At 41.1% G+C, this 23077-nt stretch overlaps 1 protein-coding gene across 1 annotated transcript in view; it reads right to left on the minus strand.

Moving 5' to 3' along the window:
* The window catches only part of atf6 (activating transcription factor 6), a 42139-nt gene that overhangs the window by 11961 nt on the left and 7101 nt on the right, over window positions 1-23077 (minus strand). The window contains exons 7-14 of the mRNA XM_042417183.1: window positions 22108-22277; window positions 8176-8361; window positions 7890-7981; window positions 6188-6337; window positions 4543-4638; window positions 4337-4439; window positions 3399-3469; window positions 2442-2553 (exon numbers count right to left, since the gene is read on the minus strand). Coding sequence (XP_042273117.1) covers window positions 2442-2553; window positions 3399-3469; window positions 4337-4439; window positions 4543-4638; window positions 6188-6337; window positions 7890-7981; window positions 8176-8361; window positions 22108-22277 — 980 coding nt within the window. The remainder of the gene's footprint in view (window positions 1-2441; window positions 2554-3398; window positions 3470-4336; window positions 4440-4542; window positions 4639-6187; window positions 6338-7889; window positions 7982-8175; window positions 8362-22107; window positions 22278-23077) is intronic.

Below are 23077 nucleotides of genomic sequence, written 5' to 3' on the forward strand. Positions count from 1 at the left end.
AAGCTGCCAGTGTTTCCACCACCTCACCTCAATGCACAATACATAAAGCCACAGGTGCTAAAACAACACCAAAAGTGAAGCAAGACCACAAAAATGACGGTAGAGTAAGCGCAGTTCCAAATTTTGAACTTGTTGAGAGTTATGTTTTCCATCACCTCACCTCATTTCACACTTAAACAAAGCCACAGGCGGTAATGTATCTGGTGAGGGCTTAAAGTAACCTTGACCTAAGCATGACCATTTTGGAGTGCACAACATAAGAGAGTGACCACAACTGCTGGAGAGGGTAGGAACAGACCATGATGAATTCTATGAAAAATGTTTGCCTAGAGGGACAAAAGTCAAAATTGTTAGTGATTGGCTTTAAAATCCAAACAAATTCCAAATTTAATCCAGAGTTTTGGCAGTCTTGTAATAACATCATATTGAGTGGAACAAAAAAAAAAAAAAAACGAAAAACAAAAGTACACCCTCTTTGCCGACACACACCCCCTGAAACCCAGGAAACAAAATACAGCAAAATAAACTGACTGAGAAAAGCTAATAAAGGTCTGTAAGAATTAAAAGGGTCACACTGAATAACCAGTATAATCCATGCAATCAGCATGTCCCAGGGAGTCCCTTTTTCAGTGCTTCTTACAGTGTTTTCATTCTGACTTTTCCCTCTTATTACACCCAGGACCAGTCCACTTCAGCAAATTATTTAAATGAATTGATTATTTTTGATTATTTTTAATACAAGTTCAATTTCAGTTTGAGGAAAGTATTATCAGCGCTTACTTCCCTACATGATGTTATTCAAGAATAAATTTCTGACAATCTTGCAAGAAAATGTTTTTCAACAGTACATCGTTTATGGCAGTGTACTTTCAACAGTACACAGCCACAGTCAAATCTTTTTTGTTACATTTTTCATTCTAAGTTGCGAAGTTTAATGTTGCTTTTATTTTAGATGAACTGTAACGCCCTCACTTTGGACAACACCCTCACTTCTCACACAACACAAAGCTGCTAGAAACTGAAGGACAGCTACTTGACCTGTAGAGGCCCTCAACTCGGCTACACCATTGTTGCCATTGTGCCTGTTGTCACCATGCCAACTCAGAGCCAGACCTTTGTGACTTGCTTGGTGACAGGGGGTCTCGATCTTTGACTGCATATCTTCAAAACTCCTGCCCCATTGAGTAATCCTGAGGATTTAAAGAGTTTAACATCGTCCAGAGTATCTACTATAGGTGCTGAGTGGGATATGAAATACTCTTCTGTTCCAACTGAACATGATCCACACCTTTGGAACAGTTACCATATTTGTTAGCGAACTTAGTAATTTCTCACTGTTACTTTTCAGACAAATATGGAAGTAAAAGTCTGTTTTTTGGCACAGTTCAGTGACAATAAATAAAGCTGCAAGTTCCTGTAACAGTGAAAGCACATAATTTAATGGGTGAAATTCAAAGTGGAGCAAATTTGTTTGGTTAGCACTCGAGAAAACAACAAGAAGAAAGGACAGAACTCAAAGACATAACTGCAAACTAATCAAAGAACTCTTTCTGAATATGCTGTCCAGGATTAATCATATCAAGAGAACAAATTAAAAACAGGTCCAGAGTCTCAAATGGGGAAAAATGGTCGAATGAATAAAGACCAAGCAGATTAACAGTGACATATGGTCATGCCTAAAAATCTAAAATATGGTCTTGATGATTGCAAATGGACCAAGGAAAGTAGACTCGAAACGGGTAGTTCCACCCTTGGAAGTCGTCATCCCTTCCCCCCACCCTACACTTTCCTCTCAAACCAAACCTTTCTGTTGAGGAACAAACCTATTACATATTATTTATGGTGACTCAGAAGTTAGTTTTTCTGTAACTAATTACACTTTTTATGGCAAGTTTGGGATGAGGAAATATCATGACAGATAAAAATTAAGTGAAAGTTAATTGTGTTGAGCTGTGAAAACTTCCCTTGAAATCGTTTTCTAGTTGTACTTTATGTAATCAATTTAAAGGACCAGTGTGTAAAATTTAGTAGCATCTAGCGGAACGGACTTGGCAGAAATGGAATATAATATTTATAAGTATGTTTAGCCAGTGTATAATCCCATGAAAATAAGAATCGTTGTGTTTTCATTAGCTTAGAATGAGCCCTTCATATTATCTATATAGGGAGCATGTCCCCTTCCACAGCAGCCGTCGTGTTGCACCGCTGTGTTTCTATAGTAGCCCAGAATGGATAAACCAAACACTGGCTCTGCATTTTTTGCTTTCCTACACGCTTGGAAGGGGAGGGGGAGGGGTATTCAGCTGGTTGCAATCTGCAACCTCACTGCTAGATGCCACTAAATCCTGCACACTGGTCCTTTAACCACTGTGTCAGATTTTGTGTTTGAGCCAGCTGCCACAGTCAAATCAGTGTCATGCACCAGACAAGTTGAAACTTACCCTGCGGAATGACACTACGTAGAAAGTGTCGCCACGACGATTGAGCTCATCAAAGAAGTCACTATAGGTGTGATGGGGTGCGTAGTATACCTGCAGCTCATTACCAGGATTCCTTTTGATGAAAAACAACAGGATTGCAGACAAATGTGAAGTTTATGGAAAATGAAAATATCGAGAAATGGGGAAAGAGACTCTACTGCTGCAGCCTGACATGGTTATAAAATATCATACTTGAATTTGGACCGGTGGCCTGTCAGAGGTTAACTGCTAAAATGTTTCCCTTTTCTTCTTTAGATTTGGATGTTTCCTAGCCAGACTTGCGACAGGGAAAAGAAAAAAATACAGGTGGCCAAAAAACTATTGACTCCATCTGTCTGATCTGACTACATTCAGCAGTAGCAGTCCAGCAGAAAAAGTTCTTGACCGCCAAACCTCTGAAACAGTGCGCTTGTGTCATCCGTTAAAATCATAAATCATCATAATAAATCATCATAAATAATCATAAATCGGTCAAATTGTAAAAAGTAAAAAGGGGAAAAATGCCAAAAAAGGGAAAAAGAAATGTTACTTTTCCATTTAAAGACCCATTTCAGTCAAATAACACTTTAAGTATATCAGTGTTAAGTCTACAGTAGCTTTACCTGATGGAGTTGCAAAAAGGCAAGTGCAATACTTTATTAATCTGAGTAAAACAAAGAGGGATTCCCTTAATATTTTCCTTCTGCAGGATGTGTAATTGATGTTAAGCAAGTGTCCGAAATATGAAAAGTTGATACAGTACACAGGCTTGTTATTGTGAATTTTGTTTTGATCTACTTTCTTCCCTCTAGCAGTAAAAAAATGCTTAATCCAGCTTTAAGCAGAGATGGGAATTGTCTGTAAGAGAAAAAGATACCTGAAATGTGGTTTACTTTTTGTGAATCTGACACAAATATATTGAATCAAGCCTTTACTCACTTTTCTTCAGTAGTTTCTGTGTATTGGACCGTCACAATCTGGGCACTCTCCGCCTCCTTATTCTCTGTTTTCTGTTAGGGAAGAAAGAGAGAGGATTTGCTGTAATCCTGTGTATATCCACATCAACTACCCATTAGAGAGAGCAGGATAAGCTGTTGGCAAGGTTGTATAACATAAATACAGACTCCATTCAAAACATTACAACTGACCGTCAATTTAAAACAGCTAGAACACGGTTAAGATCAGCACACACATTTCAGTCTAAAGCCTTTCTTGTGCCCGATAAACCACATCTAGTTTATGAATCTCAAGACATAAACTGTTGGATTTATCCTGTTCACAGCTTAGGGGAACAACCAGTTGTCAAATGATGAATCCTCAAACAAGGATATCAATCAAAGGAGCAGAAATACAATAAAACAGTTATGATATCATGGTGATATAATGTGACCAGGCGTTGGAGTGTTATCTTAAAATATTAGTAGTTAGGTGTGTTAGGTAGTGATAAAAAAGCTCAACACGTGAGAAATAAAACACATCTACATTTCTGTTTACACTTATATGAGGAATGGACATATACCAACTAGGCAGGTCTTGGTGGATTGGACTTACTGTGACAGATTTTGAAAAAACGATGGAAAAAAGAGCAGGGGGCACTAATCCTACAGCTCCCCCTCTAAGTGTTGTGTTTACTTTCTCAGGGGCTGCCGGATTAAACTCAGCCCAATAAAGAGAAATGAGAGGCAGAAAAGGGGAAGGTGTGAGGAGAGGTGAAACAGTGGTGAAAGAGAGGCTTTGGTTTGTAATGCAATGTAATGGCCTAAAACTCAAGTGAAGTTTAGGTTGCAAGTTTTAATGCCAATACTGAATATTGTGCACATTCTTGCACATATTACATATGTTTTCCTGTTTTCCAAAACTCGCTGTGTGTGACTTACCAGAATGGTCCTGGTGGGTTTGTGACTGCTGTTACTCATGCGCCTCGACTTGGTCTGTTGCACTTCATGACGGTGGACCCAACCCCTCAACTCATGGGCCAACCTGCCAATCAAAATTAACACGTGTTTAAAGGCATATAAGGCTATTTTTTTCAATTTGGGGCAAGACTTGATCCGTTTTGTGGTCTTATTTTAACATTACTTACTCAATGCACTTGGTCCTGTTAACAGGAGGCTGGCATGGGGGAGGTGGTCTGAGAAAGATAGGATCCTTCACCACCATCAGGGCCTTATCCTCAGAGCTACAACACAAAAGCAAAAAGCAGACAGTGTGAGTTAAGCAGAAAAAGTGCTAAGTTTACAAGGCTGTTCAGATACTCAGAAATCCATGTAAGAAATTCATATATATTCTGCTATAAATATTTTCCACATGTTGAGAATGCAAAATGAGAGCCAACATGGCTGCTTGCCCTCTGATGGAGGTGAAACACCCAGAGTGAATTGGGCAATGGGAAGAAACAGGGCGCCAAAAAGAAACCAGTGCTGGCATCAATGTGGGGCCAATTATCTATCTATTGAATTTTATTGGTTACAAATGAATTTTACTGATTGAATTTCTTGATGCCTAACATGTGCAGAGATGGCAGAGCTTCAGTCGCTTAATGTATGCATGAAAATGCTGACTTGCACTGAGAGGAGAAGTGGGGAGACTCTGACAAAATCCATCCACATGCCGCCATAAATCCTGCTCAGAATGATCATAAACATACAACAGAGAACTGAACATAACCATCTAGTGAGAGAATGACAGACGAAATCTACAAACCAACATACATTATGGATGAGCAGCACACTGCATTGCATGACTTGACTTTCCTCTTCAGATGTTACAGTGACTTTAATTACCTCTGTTATATCTCTCTGTAAGTGAATGATTATGTTGCTTGAGGTGCTGATGTAGGCTGTCCACAGTCAGTGCCCACCTGCAGGTGGCTTATTACCAAAATGCCTGCCACCGACGTAATCCCTCCCCTGGGCCTCCCTGATCTGAGTTGACACATCGACCACGCCTCGCGTTCTCGTCTCTAAAATGTTCTGGAAATGGTTCCTCGAGACAACATGTCAAACCACAGAGGCTTGATCATAACTCTAGCTGAGGGGCCCATATTAACCTTCCTGCACACACACCTTCCTGTTCAGAGGGACCCCAAGATTAGGTTGCATATCTCCCCCATCATGCTCCTCACTGCTGCATTTGGTGCCGTCACCCCTTTTGTAAAGGCTAATGTGTTCCTTCCTGCCTGTGTTGGTTTAATGCTGCCAGGAAACCTGATACTAGAGATGAATGGTTTGCATTAACATATGATATACCCTTTGCAGAGATCTGACACAACACAGGCTGGCAATGCCATGGAGACTCTGACCACCTTGCAAAACATCATTTTCAGGACATGGGAGTGTAGGTAATGTACCAAACAAGAATGTTATTTATGCAATTTACAAATGAGGCTGGTGGGCCTCTATTGCATTTAGAAAAAAGAAAGAAAAACATACAACCCTTTAGAAAAATAAGCTGTTACTAGCTATATAAAGTTGGATGTCATACAAGGCCTGACCCCAATTTCCCACCTTGTTAATCAAAGCACAACTGTTGGCCAACTAGCCGGGGGCCTGAAGGCTTTCGAAAGGCAGACGTTTGGACGGAGTTGGTTATCGACTGGCGCGCATGTTTACACGTGCTGTAATGAGCTGTACCAGTTCAGACTAAGCCCAGGCACAGGTGCATCCTGGTCCACTGACATGCTGGGTAAATACAATGTTGTGAAAGATACTGGGGGTTGAGCTCATTACCTGTCTGCCATCTCAGAGGGGCCGCTGCCGAGGGCCTCGGGGCCCATCGCGACCTCAGTTTCTGCCTCTGGGGAGAAACTCAACAGGTGTCTGCCGCTGTGCTGCATGGACACAACCTCGAGCTTGGAGCCTGGGCCGCCCTGAAACAGACTGATGAAACACAAGACAGGTGAGGTGAGCAAAAGAGACAGCTGAGGTAAAATCAGGACACTTGGCGGATGGTGGAAACAAACTGAAAAGAAGAACATGGCGCAGGACTGAAATGACAACTGAATTCCATGTGGCCCACATCCTGTGCACAGGAGAGTTTTTAGCCAGAGGCAGAATCTGAACTCTGATCTAGACCACAGAACCCAGAGCACACTGGGGCACACACACAAGCAAAAATACACACAGTCTCTTTCAACGGTATTACTACACTGGGTGGCATTTTCATTTCAAAGGGATCTGACCTCAAAAGCAAGCATATTTCACATTCCTAAGGGGAGCCCAAACACAAAACACACAGATGCAGACACAGGTACAGACACACACAGATCTTAGCTACAGTGGATACCACTCAAGTCACAAAAGCAAACTCACTCAGGGGTCCCAAGAAACGTATTCATGTTTAAGCTACAGAGAACAAATTTCAGATCCCACAACTGAATGAGCACATTCCCAGCACAGAGCACATGCAGATTATCAAAAGCCAACAAGTCTGAGTAGATGCTTGTATCCTTGTGGAGAAAGTAATTCCCAGGTGAAAACAAACATTTTTATAACATGAGAGCAGAGAGTCTGCCGTTACATTTCATTTGGAGTTGGACTATGAGCTTGAAGTTGTGAAATAAGACAATCCCTCCATCTGCTAGCTGGGTGGAACTAAGCTCATTTTTCCCTGGTGTCGTCTCATATAACTCTATGACTTAATATCACAAGTCGAGATAAGAACTGTCACATTCAGATGTTTTATACTACTTTTATAGCCTGAAATTTTTTTTTTCTTTACATTTGCAAGTGTTAAATGTTGACTTTACTCCCAACCCAGCAGGGCTGTTTTGAAGCTTTTTCACCCATTAGTTACAAAGTCCTATAAACTCTGGCAACAACATCAGAGGAATGTAGCAAACACACAAGAGCAATATTGCATGGATGAACTATTAGTTGTCAGTTTATTTACAGATTAGATCAGTTTTACTCAGGTAAGACATTTTAGACATTACTGGACTACATTATTCTGGATTGTACCAAAAGATTACTACTAAATTCAGGTGTTCTGGTTCATATCTTTGTGTATTATGAATTAATGCAATAGAATGTCTGCAAAGTCTTACCTTTTTTTGGATTAAAGTATCTTTTGATATTAGGCCAATGTTTTAATTAACTCTGTAAACTAAAAGTGGATGAAGGTTTTGGAGATGTGAACATATTGCCTCAATGGAAAATGTCCTGCACTGTTTTCAATAAACATCCTTGCGTCATGTTTTATATGAGGCGTGATTCCCACAGTGAGTCATGGTGCTTCCCATTTGTTTTCCTCCATAATCCAAATCTTATGCATCCAAGTTATGTTGCGCTTACCAGTAATCTACTTGTATCTTGAGCTACAGTATATGCCATTGTCAGTGTTCTTTTGGTTTGAACTGAATTTCAACCATTGGACACTTAATCAAATTATTGTATAGGACACTTGAAGGCATTTGCAGTGTTACATGCTTACCTCATTGGTCCAACATTAAGCACCAGGAACACCAAGACCACCATGAGACACACAGCTCTTCTCTTGGGGGACGTTGTCTTTAGTACTGTATTCTGCAGGAAAAAAGGAGGCCAGCATGTTACATTACAAACTATAAATCAAGGATATAAATCATGTATGAATGCAAAATTCATTTGTCTTTCCTTGTTAACTTCTTCACAAAACTTGCTGTGGAAATTTCAGCATTTGTTCAGTCTTGCAGCCCTGATTTGTGGAGTGTTGTAGACTGTATGGAAGTACAGCTCACCTCACTCAGCAGGCCTTCCAGCTGTCTCTTGAGGTTGCCGTTCTCGCTCTTGAGCACCTCATTCTCAGACAACGCCATTTTCAGGCGAGCTTCCAACGAGAGCAGATATTCTTTCTTCTTTTTCCGAGACAGGGATGCTGACTCGCGGTTCTTTATCATGCGTTGCTGCCTCTGGGACAACTTTGACTGAAGAGAGAAAGCAAGACAGGCAGAAACAGACAGAAGAATAACATTTGACATCGGTTATTACTCATGTCGAGTCACGCTTTTCTTCACATCATGATGTATCTGCTCGACACCTATCCAAACAGAAAAAAGGGGCGGTTATTGTGAGAATAAAATGAAATGCCTGCCTGAGCCACCTGTTGGGCTGTAGATCGCAGATTCCTCTCACTAGTGTGACATCATATTTATCTGTGCTCTCAGGGGAATTTTGGTTTTAAAATGGCTTTTCATTCATGTGATCAATCTTTTTCTGTGAAGCCAAACAAGTGACTAGGGAAGGGGGGGAGGGGTGGCTAGGGAACCTGTACATGAACCAGACATAAAAGCAAGGATCGACTTTGTTATTATCACTGGGAGAACACCTCAGCTGCTGATGCCCGAGTGTACTAAAGTGACAGAATAATAAAGAGACACGTTCGAGATGTTTTTTACAAGGTTAATGACACTTCTGCAACGACTCATGGAGAGCCCTTAAGTGCACATGATCACGCTTCTACTTGGAAATATTTACACCAGCATCCTCTGAGAGGTCCAGGGGTCACTTGCAATGCCTTTGTTCTACAAGTGAAGAAGGATGTGTTTATGTAGCGTGTCACTCTTTGAGAAATTAGTTCCCATCAGACACACATTAACACTGAGGCACTATACATGCTATGTCTGGACTTTAAAAAACAAGTTCAGCTGTAGTTGGTCTTAATTACTGTAATTAGAGCCATACACACTCAAGTTCAACTGTAAATAAATAAACGATATTCAGCATTTTTCTGTTTAAATTCAGGAGATGTGTTTATGCAAGATTTTCTTACAAATCAAAACTAAGCATAAACATATAAATTACTATATGTATATAAAAACAAACAAATTAATGAATAAATAATTAAGTAAGAGCAGTTTAAAGCTTGTTCACAGTAAGAATGAGCAGCAAGATTCCTTCCACTCAAGGTTGGTTGAGTGAAAACTGAAATCTAAATGCTCAAACCAAATAGCACATATGTTAACATGACCCATCGCAAATTAACACAACTCATGGTTGCATTTAGCCAAACACCTTCATTGTCCATCCAGCCCCCAGCTACCCTTCTACCGCCCTACTCCAAACACAAACACCCTCCCTGGGGTAAGCCCCTAAGATCCTGGGCCTAATAGCCCCGCTGGTGATTAAGTTATTTGGATCCCTGTATTTGTGTTTCGTCTCCTGAGAAACCCCTCTGTCTCCCAGCCCTGATCTGGGAGCCGTGCCACTAGCCTGAGCCTGGGAACGCCGCAAGTAAGCAGTTACCAGGGAGTGGAGAGTGGGGGAACTTCACATTGAAGGGCTGAGGAGGAAAATGTGGGGCAAGGGGGAAAAATGGCAGAGTGGCATTTCTCAATGAACATCGCTTGAATGGGAGAGGGTCGAAGACTGACACAAGTTCAAACTCAAACTGTTAAAGTGCTGATGGGAAAAGTCAGTGAGAAATGCCCAACTGTACCCATGAGTGGGGCACATGCCCCCCAGCTGCTCCAGGAGAACCACACAATGACCAGCCACACACAGCTGTTGGTAACACTTATATGTCAATGGATTCAAAAAAGCTGTGGCACTCTATGAAAGCTATTACAAATATGAACACCACCAAGAAACGATCTGGGCGAGGCAAATGAACTAAATGACTTTTTTCTCAGGTTTGAAAACCATGACTTCACTGTGCAATCTAATAATGTCATGGGAACTATCTCAACTGATGTTAGCAGTAGGATTATAATTGATCCACTCAAGATTCAGTCTATTTTCAAACATGTGTGCACTAAAAAATCCACTGGCCTGGATGGCATTTCTGCACTGCTCTTAAAGGCATGTGCAGACGAGCTTACTCCAGCTTGGTGCCCCATCTTCCAGCGGTCTGTGGACTCACACACTGTTCCTGCTCTGTGGAAAAAATCCACCATAGTTCCTGTAGCTAAAAAACCACGTCCACCTGATAATAATGATTTCAGACCTGTGGCCCTGACTTCAATTGTAATGAAAAGTTTTGAGAAATACATGTTATCTGTGCTTAAGGCAGAGGTCAACTTGGCACTTGATCCATACCAGTTTGCTTATAGGCAGGGGAGAGGTACTGATGATGCCATCAACAGCATCACCCACTTCACTGTCAAGCACTTGGAATGCCCAAAAGCATATGCACGGATTTTATTTATATACTTTTAACTAACTAACTAATTGAAGTCAGCAGGTGAGAGTCAATAACACCCTCTCAGAATGCAAATCAATCAGCACAGGTGCTCCACAGGGTTGTGTGAGCTCCCTGGTCCTTTTTACACTCTATACTAATGACTGTACAAACAGCCACCCAGGGAACTTTGTTTTTAAGTTTTCTGACAATATCGCCATCCTCAGTCTATTGCACAAAGATTCCAGCACCTCAGTCAATTTTTCTGAAATTGAAAACTTTGTGCAATGGTGTGATGCTCACCACCTCACTCTGAATGTCAATAAAAACTAAAGAGTTGGTCTTAGACCCAAAATCTGTAGGGGACCATAGTCCTGTTGTCATACACGACTCACCCATTGACCAAGTCAGCTCATATAAATATCTTGGAGTTCACTTAGATGACACTTAGTTGGTCTGTGCATGTTGAAAGCTTGTGTTCTCGTCTACAGCAGAGATTGCATTTTCTACACAGACTAAGAGTATATGGGTTGGACAAAAGCATCATGTTTTTATTCTGCCAGGCAATGCTAGAGAGTTTAGTCAGATATGGGATGTCATCCTGGTATGGCAAACTCACGGCAAAACTAAAAACTAAACTTGCTCGTCTGGTACACGGCCATGAAGGTAATTGGAAAAAGCGCCACCCAGACCCTGTAGTCCATTTACCAACAAACTGTTTTTAGGCAAGCCCAGAGGATAGTAAACATATCCTTCATTCAGAGTATGACCTCCTACCCTCGGGCAGACGATACAGAGTCCCTCACTGCAAACTCAACCGTTTTAAGAATTCATTTGTTCCAACCTCCATTACATTTCTTAACAATGCTGCTTGAGGCCGAAGTTTGTGCAATAATTTTTAATAATTTTTACAGTGCTTTTATCACGGTGATCTTTTAGCATGATTTTTTTTATGAGGTGTATGTATGTATTACGTTATGGGATGTGTGCAATATGGCAATATGTATGCGTTATGTTATGTTACAGGTTATGCGCAATATTGTCATGTTATGTAATTGTTGGTGTTGGTATAGCTGAGTTTGTATTGTTTGTGTCATTGTGGCCGTCAAGGCATTCATGGTGCAGCTACAGAGTCCAAGACAAATTTCCCAGAGCGGGACAATAAAGTTTATTGTATCGTATCGTATACTGAGTAGTGCTGGGTGTGAATGTGTGTAACTGTATGAATATGCTGCAGGGTATTGCTGAGAGGGAGAACGCCTGCTCAACAACTTTTCAAAGGATGAATACAGGTGAAGAGAGAGAAAAAAAGCTTGAGTTGACAGTCCAGTTAGAAGCCAACAGATCCCAGCATGCCTGACTGTCACACTGCTGGTGAGGGACTGCTCTTTCCATTCAGCATACGAAGGGTATCTCCGGGGGGAAGTGTCTGATGAACCATCAACCTATCCAAATAGGTGGGACTTCATTTAACAAGTTGGAGTGAAAATGTTTCCTGGATTTACTGAGGGTCATAAACACCAAGGACTGTGGCCTATATTCCAAAGGTGAAATTACTGTCAACCTGTGTTATTTTGTGTTGCAACTCACTTTTTGGACACATGTGAGCAAAAATGCCTTGCATTTTCAATTAATAGTCAATTTGATGAAACAACTGAGTTCCTTTCAGTCGATTCACTCAGTACAACACATATAGTATGGGATATCATGCCCACACGTGGCCTGACTGAAGAAACCTCTATTCACACCTTTAAGGCAGATGATCTGTGGTGACATATGTGAGGCCCTGCCTGCACATACATCCGTCACCACGGTCAGACCTCAGTTCTTACACTCTTTACCTCACAAAGAACACCTCTGCTGAGTCAGGCTAGCAAGCTACAGCTAGTTAGCTCTGTTTCTTCAGTAGGCGACTGCCAGCTCGAAGTTAGCTTAACAGCCCCTGTTGGTGTTAGCCACCACTGCCTTAGTTGGTGAGTATGGCTATGCGCGGAGCGCTAATTTTGAATTTGTTTTGTCCACAAGCCTTGTGTCTCGTGCCTGCGTACCAAGCCTAAACAGGTAAAGAAGAAGTCTTCTGTCCTTGCAGGAGTACGTTGACTGAGTCCAAGCCCTGTGCGTTTTGTTGCCAGCTCTAACGCTCAACCCTGGAGAGGTGGGTCACATTTGTGGAGAAAATGCTGGGAAAGACAACCGTCACACGGCATGACCCCCTCCTCTCTGAGTTGAGGGACACAGCTTTGTCTGAGTCTGAACTTTTGGTCAAAGTCCCTACTGGTATCTGGGCTGACTAAAAGGACATGTTAAGGGGTTAGCCAAGTTTGAGCCGGAGCCCTCAGAGAGTGCCTGTGTCTGACTCACTCAGATGTTCTGGATAGGGACACAGCCATTTATTTGGATGAGTCAGTATCTGCTGAGATTTGGGCACTCACTCAACAATATTCAAGTGAAGTTTGAGCTAAGTAAGAAGCAGACAGAAGCTCTGCACATCATCATTCCCAGAAGTGATGTGAAACCCAAGCTTCCCATGAGCGCTCACAAGCCTGTGATGCCACCACCCCCCCGAACCCCCACCAGCGAGTTTGGGCACCCAGCCGGTAAGGCCATATTCAGACCAAATCAGACGGTGCAACCCACCGCCGCAGGGTCGAGCGGAGGTGTGTGGGGATGTGGGCATGTTTATTTGTGCTCTAGAACTAAACTGCTGTGAAAAAATCAGAAATTAACCTTTTATTGATCTGATTCACTGGTTTTCTCACTACCAGCGCTCCCTCTCTTCATTCATCCAGCTCGCTAGACCACAGCTGCTCTCTCTCTCTTTTTCTCGTCTTTTTTAAAATGAGTTGGGAAGCAGACAGCAAAGTCTAACTTTACTTTTAACGTTATCAAACGAAGATAAATGTCCTCCCCTCATCCTAGCAACATCTTTGTACTCCCTCATAGCAGAGTTTACAGCTCTGATCAGTCTGATCTCTGGCTGTGATTGGCCACCTCAGCCTTCAGCTGCAGTGACATTGGGTTGCATTTCTCCAAAAGTTGACTCTGGCTCAACTTTCCAGCCACAGTCCAGTGCAGTGCCGCTGTGGCCAAAATGCCCGCAGCCAAAACCCACTACCCTCATTCAAATGAATGGGGGGGACTGGTGAATTCGCCACACTGCCTGATTTGGTCTGAATATTGCCTAAAGCTGCAACCACCCGGTCAAAGTCCACACCACTCAGCTTGGAGCAAGAGGTCCTCCAGTGGGGTTCAGCGCCTAGGAGGAAGAAACCATACTCCTCCTAGCTCTGGGACTGAGCGGAGAGGGGCTCCAGCAGCAGGGAGACACTGCTGCCCCGCAGCTGTTGTCGCCCAAGAGGTGTCCTCCATGTTCTGTTCAGGGGTCCAGTCCCATAAGGCATTGCACTCCTATAACACAGTCTCCCAAGCACAACCCCCCCATGCACATAAATGTACTTTTGTTGCCTCAGGTTGTAGCCCCCAGTTTGGGTGCGTTAAATGTTTCTCAGTTGACCACAGCAAGTGTTCCTGATAGGGATGCACGACAATAGCGGCACGTCATCGGTATCAGCTGATAATGGCTTTAAAATGAAATATCAGCATTGGCACAAAACGAACATTTCTGCTGATATGACATGTGGCAATGAGAGGGGTCTGGATGTCGGTACAATGCAAGCTTCACATCAACCTGCTGGAGCACTTTCATCCCGTTCTGACAGGCCAGCATGATCTGATCAGGACAGACAATACAGCGGTGGTTCCCTACATAAACAAGTGTTCCCTTGCCCTGTTAAAACTGTCTTGCTCTCTGTTGAGTGTCTAAGCTCAAAGTCAAGGGAGCTGAAAGGTTCAAAAGATTTCAACTCAACATATGGTCATATGATGTGTTTTTTTTTTTCCTGTAACAGTACCAAGCACTCTGGTTTGGAAACTGGACACTCTGATGCAAAACAAAACTAACAGCTAAAAAGCACTATCTTCTGGGCTGGAGGTAGGGGACCCCTTTCCATCCAGAATCACACCATGCATTTATGGGGTCCCCTGCTGTAAATCTCCCATATCCTACTAATGGGGGGATTTGTTGAGACCTGCAATTCCAGGCTGGACTGTTTTTCAGTCTAGAACACACAGCTAAATCCCCGGCTGTGTAGGAGCCCATTACATTACAGTGACCCAATCCCTGATGGTTGTTTACAGCTGTCGCAATTGCTTCGTCCTGCACAACACCTGTCTGAAGCATGTAATCGTTAGCAGCCGTTTAACATCCGGGCTTATATAGCCTTACTATAGGTCAATATACAGTACTGTAAACAACATGAACAGTGACACACACATCCAATCTGTAGATATGACATGCAGGAACACCTGGCACAGGCATGTCATCTTTAACAGGCATTTGATTTCATACATTCTCCAGTCCACCACTGTGATGTAGCCTACCCGCAGTGAGATTATAAAGTGAACACAGCTGCAGTGGGTCCAAACACTAGCATACACACTCACACAGCACAACACGGCTGAAGAGTTTCTTGGTGACCCGAGGAACTGACTATAAAGTCTATTTAAATCACTACATAGCCGATATGACAAACACCCAAATATAGTTTCCCTGCCTTCACTAACTTCCACCGCTCATTCTTGAGAAACTAATGGCGGTATCAGCTCCAAGAACCCAGTTCTATACCCCCCGCCCTCAAAATTAATGTGTACAGTCCATCCCCTTTAATCACCTATTGAAAACTTTATTGCCTTGGTTAGCTTTACAAATGGCTCAGAGGCATATTTGTTTTGGCCTCCAGGGTTTGGAATTCTTCAACACTGCTCTCGAGGTCTGCACGAAACGTGCTTCTCCAGACTTGATTATACCCACGATAATTGGACAAGTTCCTCTCGGCCCTTTTAGGGGCTGAGTATTTTCATAGCCAGAGGTCAACCATTACCATTCACAAAACAACAACCACTAGTGAAATTTCAGTTGACGTTAATCATTAAAAAGCCTGATGGAAAACATAGTTAATGTCAAGATAATTTGAGCAGACTGGTAAAACAGAACATTCTGACATTAGGTTATGACTAATGTTTTTCGCGTTCACAGTTAATACATCAGGGCCACAGTAATTATTCCTATAAGATGATAATAGTTAATAATTGGATCAATTTTCTATGATCGTCCCAGTGTTACCACAGAAATCACTGCAGGTGATTAAGTGACATTCCACAAATGTGACACATATGATTCTTCCTAATCAAGATAGCTTCTTACATGTTCAATGATACATTTTTTCCAACTTCCCTGCCAAACTAAAAAGCAAATGAGAAATAATGTGAATGTGGAAGTCCTGCTCACAAAACAGACAGAAAAAGATGGAGTGGCACTTACACAAGTGAAGGTGACTCTGTAAACTAATATATTTTACATTCTTTCTTGCTCTGGTAAACATCATTCATGCTTAATCTGAGTCTTAAACTGTTGCCAGTGCAACATAAATTTTCTCAACCATGCCTGCTAAAAAGAGGTGCAAGCTGAATGAACATGCCAGCTCCCAAGCTAATGATGATGAAGCTAGCCAAAACCAAGCTAACCATCCTGCTATGGTTCACCAAGCCAATTCAGAGCTACTTCTTATAAAGTATGCTCGGACCCACTACTTTCTAATGACTTGGAAAACCTTTGGGCGGCAATTCACAATGACCTCACCTCAACAGTTTCCACCTGCTGGACATCGCTCTAACCCTGGTTAACAAGACATTGGAATCCATCAAATCAACCATCAATGTGCAAAGCCTGAGCATTACAAAGATGGAAACGTCACTCTCCGACCACAGTGACAAGCTCATTGAACTGCAGTCCTGTTGCAGATCACTGAAATCGCAGAATAAGAGGCTTTTGGATAAAGTGGATGAACTGGAAAACCAATCTTGTCATTCAAATGTGAGGATAGTGGGAATCCCTGAGATTATGGAAGGATCAGACCCGGTGAAATTTATGACCACTTTTTTCACCGAAGTGTTTGGTGCAGACTTTTTCTCGCTGCCACTTTTACTGGACAAGGAACATTGACTTGGCAGAGCGACCGTGGATGAAGGGAGTAACAGAGGACCTAGAGCGTTTATCGCCCAGTTCCACTATTACCAGCAGAAAGAACTTGTGATGATCAAAAGACGCCAGGACATGACTTTCTGCAGTCACAAGATTCTGCTCTTCCCTGACCTCAGCACAAGCCTTGCCAGAAGATATGCAGTGTTTAACAACATGAGCCTGCTTCACCCTGCTCAGCTTCAGGTACACGTGGATAATCAAGTCTTTTTCTTTGACACTCCTGACGAGGCTCAAGTTTTTTACAACGGTCATTGGGGTGAGTGACTTATAATGACACACATCAGAAGTGAAGGAGTATAAGAGATTATGTCTGTGCATTATGTGACTTAGACTATCTTTGTGCCAAATTGTACAAATGGACATTGAAATCAAAGTTACATTGTGATGTTTTTTTTTCTTTTTTCCCTCAGGTACATTGTTGTGGTTTAAATGCAGATTGAGGTGCCAGCAGCATTACTTTATTCTTTATTAACTTATGCAGACTTTCAGTTGTAATTCAGACATTGTAGACAGTTAATCGGCAAAACACTCAATAAAGCACAAAGAGCACTATACGTACATATATACATGTATGCTAATGATTATTTCTGATATCTTGAAAGAATTTTCATATATTCTGAAACAGAGGACCAGCTTCTCAGTAGAAGAGAGGAGAATGCACCAGTGGTATGACACTTGTCACCTGTAGTTCCCCATGTTTGTTCGAGGGAACTTAGGACTTTAGGACTAAGTTTTTTTCCTCTTTTTTATGTGTATATTTTGGTTTTGTTCATTACTTTATAGGTACATTATTTCAGTAGTTTTGTCCTCTAATTCATGTCAGACTCGTCAGGATTATTTCTTTTCTAAACTTGATAAGGATATCGGAGGAGTTTTTTTTATGTGTTTTATAAGTGTTTTATAAGTGCATGTGTCAAGATAACACAAGAAACAGGCCAGATTGCTCTGTTAGGATGTTTAGCTAGAATTTAAGTGGACTGAACAGTCCACTTAAACTCATGTGTTCACTCATATTAAAACCTTAAAAGCAGATTTTACATTTTTGCAGGAAACCCATTTAAAAATTGAGGTTCAAAAGAGACTACATAAGCCTCGGATAAGCCAAATCTTCCACTCAAAATTGTACATAAAAGCTAGAGGTGTAGCAATATTGATCAATAATAGAATTCAATTTACAGCCTCAGATATAAAAATCAGAATCCTTAACGGAAGACAAATCACTGAGAAAGAACCTTATTTCAAACTCCTGTTTTATTTGTTAATGTTTATGATCCCAACTGGGACAGTACTGAATTCATTATCAGATTTCTTGTCTTCCAGCTTTAAACTTATTTTTGGAGGGGATCTAAACTTTGTTTTTAATCCATTACTGGATCGTTCCAATCCTAAAAAAGTAACTTCATCGAAAATGTCCAAGTCTTTGTCAGTGTTTATGGAGAATAATGGGTGCATTGAACCTTGGAGATCATGGAATCATGGAATCCATTATCTAAAAGCTCCTCTTTTTATTCACACCAGTGCAGCACCACCAAGCATTTCCTTGTACAGATTTTTTTTTTTTTTTAACAGATACTTTCTCAGCTCTGTTTTTATCAGTAGAATATCTGGCCATAATAATTTCTGCTCATGCACCATTTCAGTTTGATATTTAATTCGTGACTTCTCACAGACCTTACTGACTACGCTTGATAGGCAATCAGATCCATTCCCACAACTTCTCAAAAAAAGGACTGCTTTACAATGGGAATTTAATATTCTCTCTACAAAAAAAACGCAGAACTTCTGTATTCCTACGCCGCAGCAGCACTTCCTGACCCACACAGCTGATCTGTGGTGTAATACAGTGCATAGCATGTGTAGGAATAAAGAAGTTCTGCGGTTGAGAAAATGTAGTGCTACAGGAAAGGGCTGCCTGATGGCAAGGTAAAGCGGTGAAAATATTCGAAATCAAAAACACTGATTATGGATAACTACCTAATGCAACCCCACTTAAAAAAAATCCAAAACATCCCTTTAAAAATCTCATTATATTTCATATTTTTTTCTCTCTTTTGCTAAATTCAGTCTTCAGTCTATCCCACAATACTTTTTTCATGTACCTCCAAATCCATCAGTTTATAATAAGAAACATTTGATTCTTTCCCACATCTCCCTAATGATCTAAAGTGGGAAAAACTTCTTTTGCTGTCTCCAATTAGATATGGCTGAATTTCAAATATTTATGCAGATATTATGAGTTTGACTGAGGACAAAATACACAGAGTTAAGTCTAAATGGGAAGAATTGAGGATGGAGTTGACAGATGATTGGTGGAAAGACGGTCAGAAGGGAGTTATCATCATCATGTGCACGGCTCAGTTTAATCCAGTTTAAAGTGGAACATAGAGTCCACCTTAGTAAAGCCACATTGGCTGAAATATATCCTGAGTCTGATCCAAAATGTGACTGTTGTGGTGAACCCTAAGCACATCTAATGCAACGATTCTGATCTTAAGTGTTTTATACGTGATCTACTGTCTTGCATACACCACTACAACCATGCCCACTGCTAGCCATATTTGGTGTGCCATCAGAGCCCTTGCAATACACAGCCCGAAATGGAGATATATAATTGCCTTTACAACACTCTTAACAAGAAGAACGCTATTACTATCTTTGAAATCTCCAAAACCAGTCTCCTTTTCAATCTGGTTGACTGATGTGATGTTTTTTTCTAAGCTTGGAAAAAATAAAATTCCCTCTTAGTGGAGCCACTAGTAGTTTCTTCAAGTTATGGAGACCATTCATTGAGTATTTCAATAACTTGTCAACCATTCCTCCAGACTAAGAATCAAATCTCTGGCCTGTTTACTACATGTATAATCTGTCCTTTCTAATGTGATTTATTAAGTATGTTGGTACATTGTAAGGAACATTTAAACCCACTTAAGTTGTGATGTTATAGTTAAAGTAAAAGTGAAATATGGTAATATGTAAATTACTAAATGTAAATGACTATGTTGTACTTGTCCTGCTTTCACCAATAAAAAGAGAACATGAGGACACATTTCTTAACTCACTAAAGGTCAGATAAGAGCAAGCCATGAGGAACTGGCGAAGCCTGAAACAACAATGAAGTTGCTGAATGTCGCAGTGAGGCAGAAAGGCATTTCTCTGGCTGTGAAATGGAGGCTGACAATACAGACGAAGCATTTTTACAGCAACAACAAGGAGAAAATCATAAACACAGAGCAAAAAACTAGCCTCAGGTCTTCAAAAGAATACCACAGACTCTCCCACCCAAAATAAGACCAAAATGCACTGGGGAGCTTTTATTGAGAGACCACAAGTGCGTACCATAAACAAAACATAATATAATTGAATTGTCCTTTTTTTTTACGTTTTAAACCTCTGGGGCAGTCCCTGCTCCAGTTAATAGTACCTTATGAGATTCTCTAAAATTGTTGTTGTGTGTGTGTGCACTGTCCTGTGCTGTCATTACACAGACCTAAGGGAAATACCAAAAGTAAGGAGACTGTGTGTATGCCTTGTATGTTTGTCTGTGTATTCTGTTCACAGCCGTCCTGACATCACCCCCAAATGCAACATGGAAGGACCCACCCTCTTGTCATCCACACGGATCCTTCTATCCTTCTACGAAACTATTCATACTGTCTTAATAACAATTACATAACACATCTGTCTTTCCAAGAAACCCCACAGATGCCAACGAAAAAGTGGCCAGTAATGACCATGTGTGTATTGTTAGTGGCTGCATGAAAAATTTTGATTCTATCATAAGGGTTCATGGTACACACTGATAAGTGATAATCAGCTAAATCATTAAACAAGAGACTAAATTGATTTGATTTCTAAAGTGGAACTGTAGAGCAGATGCTTCTCCTGTGATTCCCAGACTGTAGAGTAATTCAACTACATTGAAAAAAACTGAAAAATTATGAATTGTTTGAAGAAAAATACAGGGTAGCTCCCTAACCGTAACACTAACCCTAACCCTAACCCTAACCCTAACCCTAACCCTAACCCTAACCCCAACCCCTAACCCCTAACCCTAACCCTAATAAGCTCCTGAACACTACGTCTAGCAATTGAGAGTGTGTGAAAACTAGTTAGCGAGCAAGCAGAAAAGTCTAAACTATTAGCTAAAAGTAATGGATAAATGGTGGATATAATTGGCTAAACGTACTGAATAAATTGTTGAAATAGCTAAAAGTAATGGATAAACAGTTAAAATACTTAGCTAAAAGTAATATATAAATGGTAAAAAAGTGTGTGTCCAGTGTGGAAAAATACACTGACCATCATCAATAATGGGTATAAACTTTTGCCTTCAACATTTTATTTTCATATTTTACCCAGAATTTAAAGTTAATGGCTTGTGAAATAAAAATAAAAAAAATAGGGCAGGATGAGAGAGTTTATGTTGGACAGGATCCCGTCCAAGTGTGGATATGGCAACCACAACATAATAGTTACATAGGGGCAAGTGCATGCACACCCATGCACATACTCATACGCATGCAGCTGCATGCAAGTGTGCACTGGCAAGTCCTTGCATGCCCTATTTACTCCTATGAAGAGACTTCGTCAGATAAATTGCTTGGGCGCATTCTTAGTTATGCGGCAAATTAAAAAGTTTGACCTACAGAAGAACTTGTGAGCCAAAAATCCTGCCGATTAAAGAGCAAAAAATAAAGGAAGAGATAGACTTGTCCACTGAGAGAAGACCTATTAGTAATCTCTCTGACCTACAGTAATCGGAGTCACATCACTTTTGCTTCTAAAATACACAGACATAGTATATTTGGACAAGGATGTCCGACTTTTTTGTTTGACATTTTGTTTGGGCAATCAGATGTCTATTTAGGCCTACAGGGCTTGGGAATGTGACACTACTTGCCTTCACACGTACATACACTTAATCTTACTGGAATTCACAGTGAACTATATCCCAATTTATAACATATATCTAAACACTTGACCAGAGAAAAATAAACAGGGTCAACTGGACAGTCTTTTGGATCTGACCAATCAAGGCTAGTTGAGTAGCCTGACAACATTTTGGTCATATCACATTTTTACAGTTATATGGACGTCTGATGACATTCACAGAAATATGTCTAAATGACACCTATACTGTGCAATTACCTATAATGACATACAAAATAAGCAATATCAAAAAGAGTTGGAGCTTGCAGCTGATAAGATTTAAAACCATCCATGGTTTTGACTAGTCCAGGTCAACCAATCTTTTAAGTTTTGTTTCATTCTTTCAAAAAAACATTTCCTATATTAGGGGTGTAAATTTCATATTTCTGACTACCACTACTACTACATCTGCTCTTCAACCACTACACCCTTCAGTGTTAAACCTAATGAATAACAATGCTCTCCGACAATGTAACAACTCTAATGTTAGGAGACTTAAGTGATAAGAGTGTGGAGAGGACTCACATCATCATCTGAGGAAGGGCTTCGAAGTGTGACGGAGACCACTGGTGGAGCAGCAACAGGAACAGGCCTGTCTTGGCTCAGAGTTGGCATGGTGACCACATTGCCAGTGACAGCCTGTGGTGTCTGGATCTGTAACACCTGGTTTGGCTGAGACAGCACTATGGGACGACCTGAGAAAGAGACATATAGACACTGTCAAATTACAGGGTTTAGCCATACTATAATCATATTTTTACTGTATGATTAACACTGATTAACACTGAGTGTGATTATGTGTTTCTCTCAGGCTCTTCTTGTGTCTGTGTGCATATTCCGATACCAGAATTTGTCTTGCCATCTATAACAAAAACATTTGAGCTAGTATTCTGTTATGCTAGCTGACAGCCTTAATAGTCTTCTGTTTAAAGAGCCTCCTGCTGCAGATGGTCCAGTCCAACTCCTAGAAGCCCTGCACCTCCGGTGACCTGCGTTAACCCCTTGGCTTTAACAGGGCTCACTGTGTTTAAACTGCAGGTGGAAAAGATGTTTACCATCTTGACCCGTGGTCTTAAACTTCCACATTCCAAACTGAGTTTTTATGTGCATAAGCACACATAAACATGCACGTGTGCCCACATTTTAAACTGATTATGGCCTGAAAGACAGAAACTAGTAAAAGCTCAACAAAACACAATATTGTCCATGTTTATAAATGTTCTGTTAATGTAGGAGCCTCCCACAGTGCAGCCCACCCTTTCCAGTATTGCTGTGCTTCGAACCATTTCTCAAACCGACCCAAAAAACCTTCATCCTCTAATACTAAACAGCCTGTCAGTGCTAATCGTGTAGAAGTGTTAGCCAGTCCTGCTAATGAATGTGTGTGGTGCCAACGCTCTGTCTTGTGCCCAAGCTTACCATCTGTAAGAAGAATTCAGAGGGATGAAAGTCAAAAGAAATTAAAAGCCTTGAGAACTCTCAGCCTGTTTGTTCT

The sequence above is a fragment of the Thunnus maccoyii genome, chromosome 7 (genome assembly GCF_910596095.1).
Source record: "Thunnus maccoyii chromosome 7, fThuMac1.1, whole genome shotgun sequence".
NCBI classification, from domain to species: Eukaryota; Metazoa; Chordata; class Actinopteri; order Scombriformes; family Scombridae; genus Thunnus; species Thunnus maccoyii.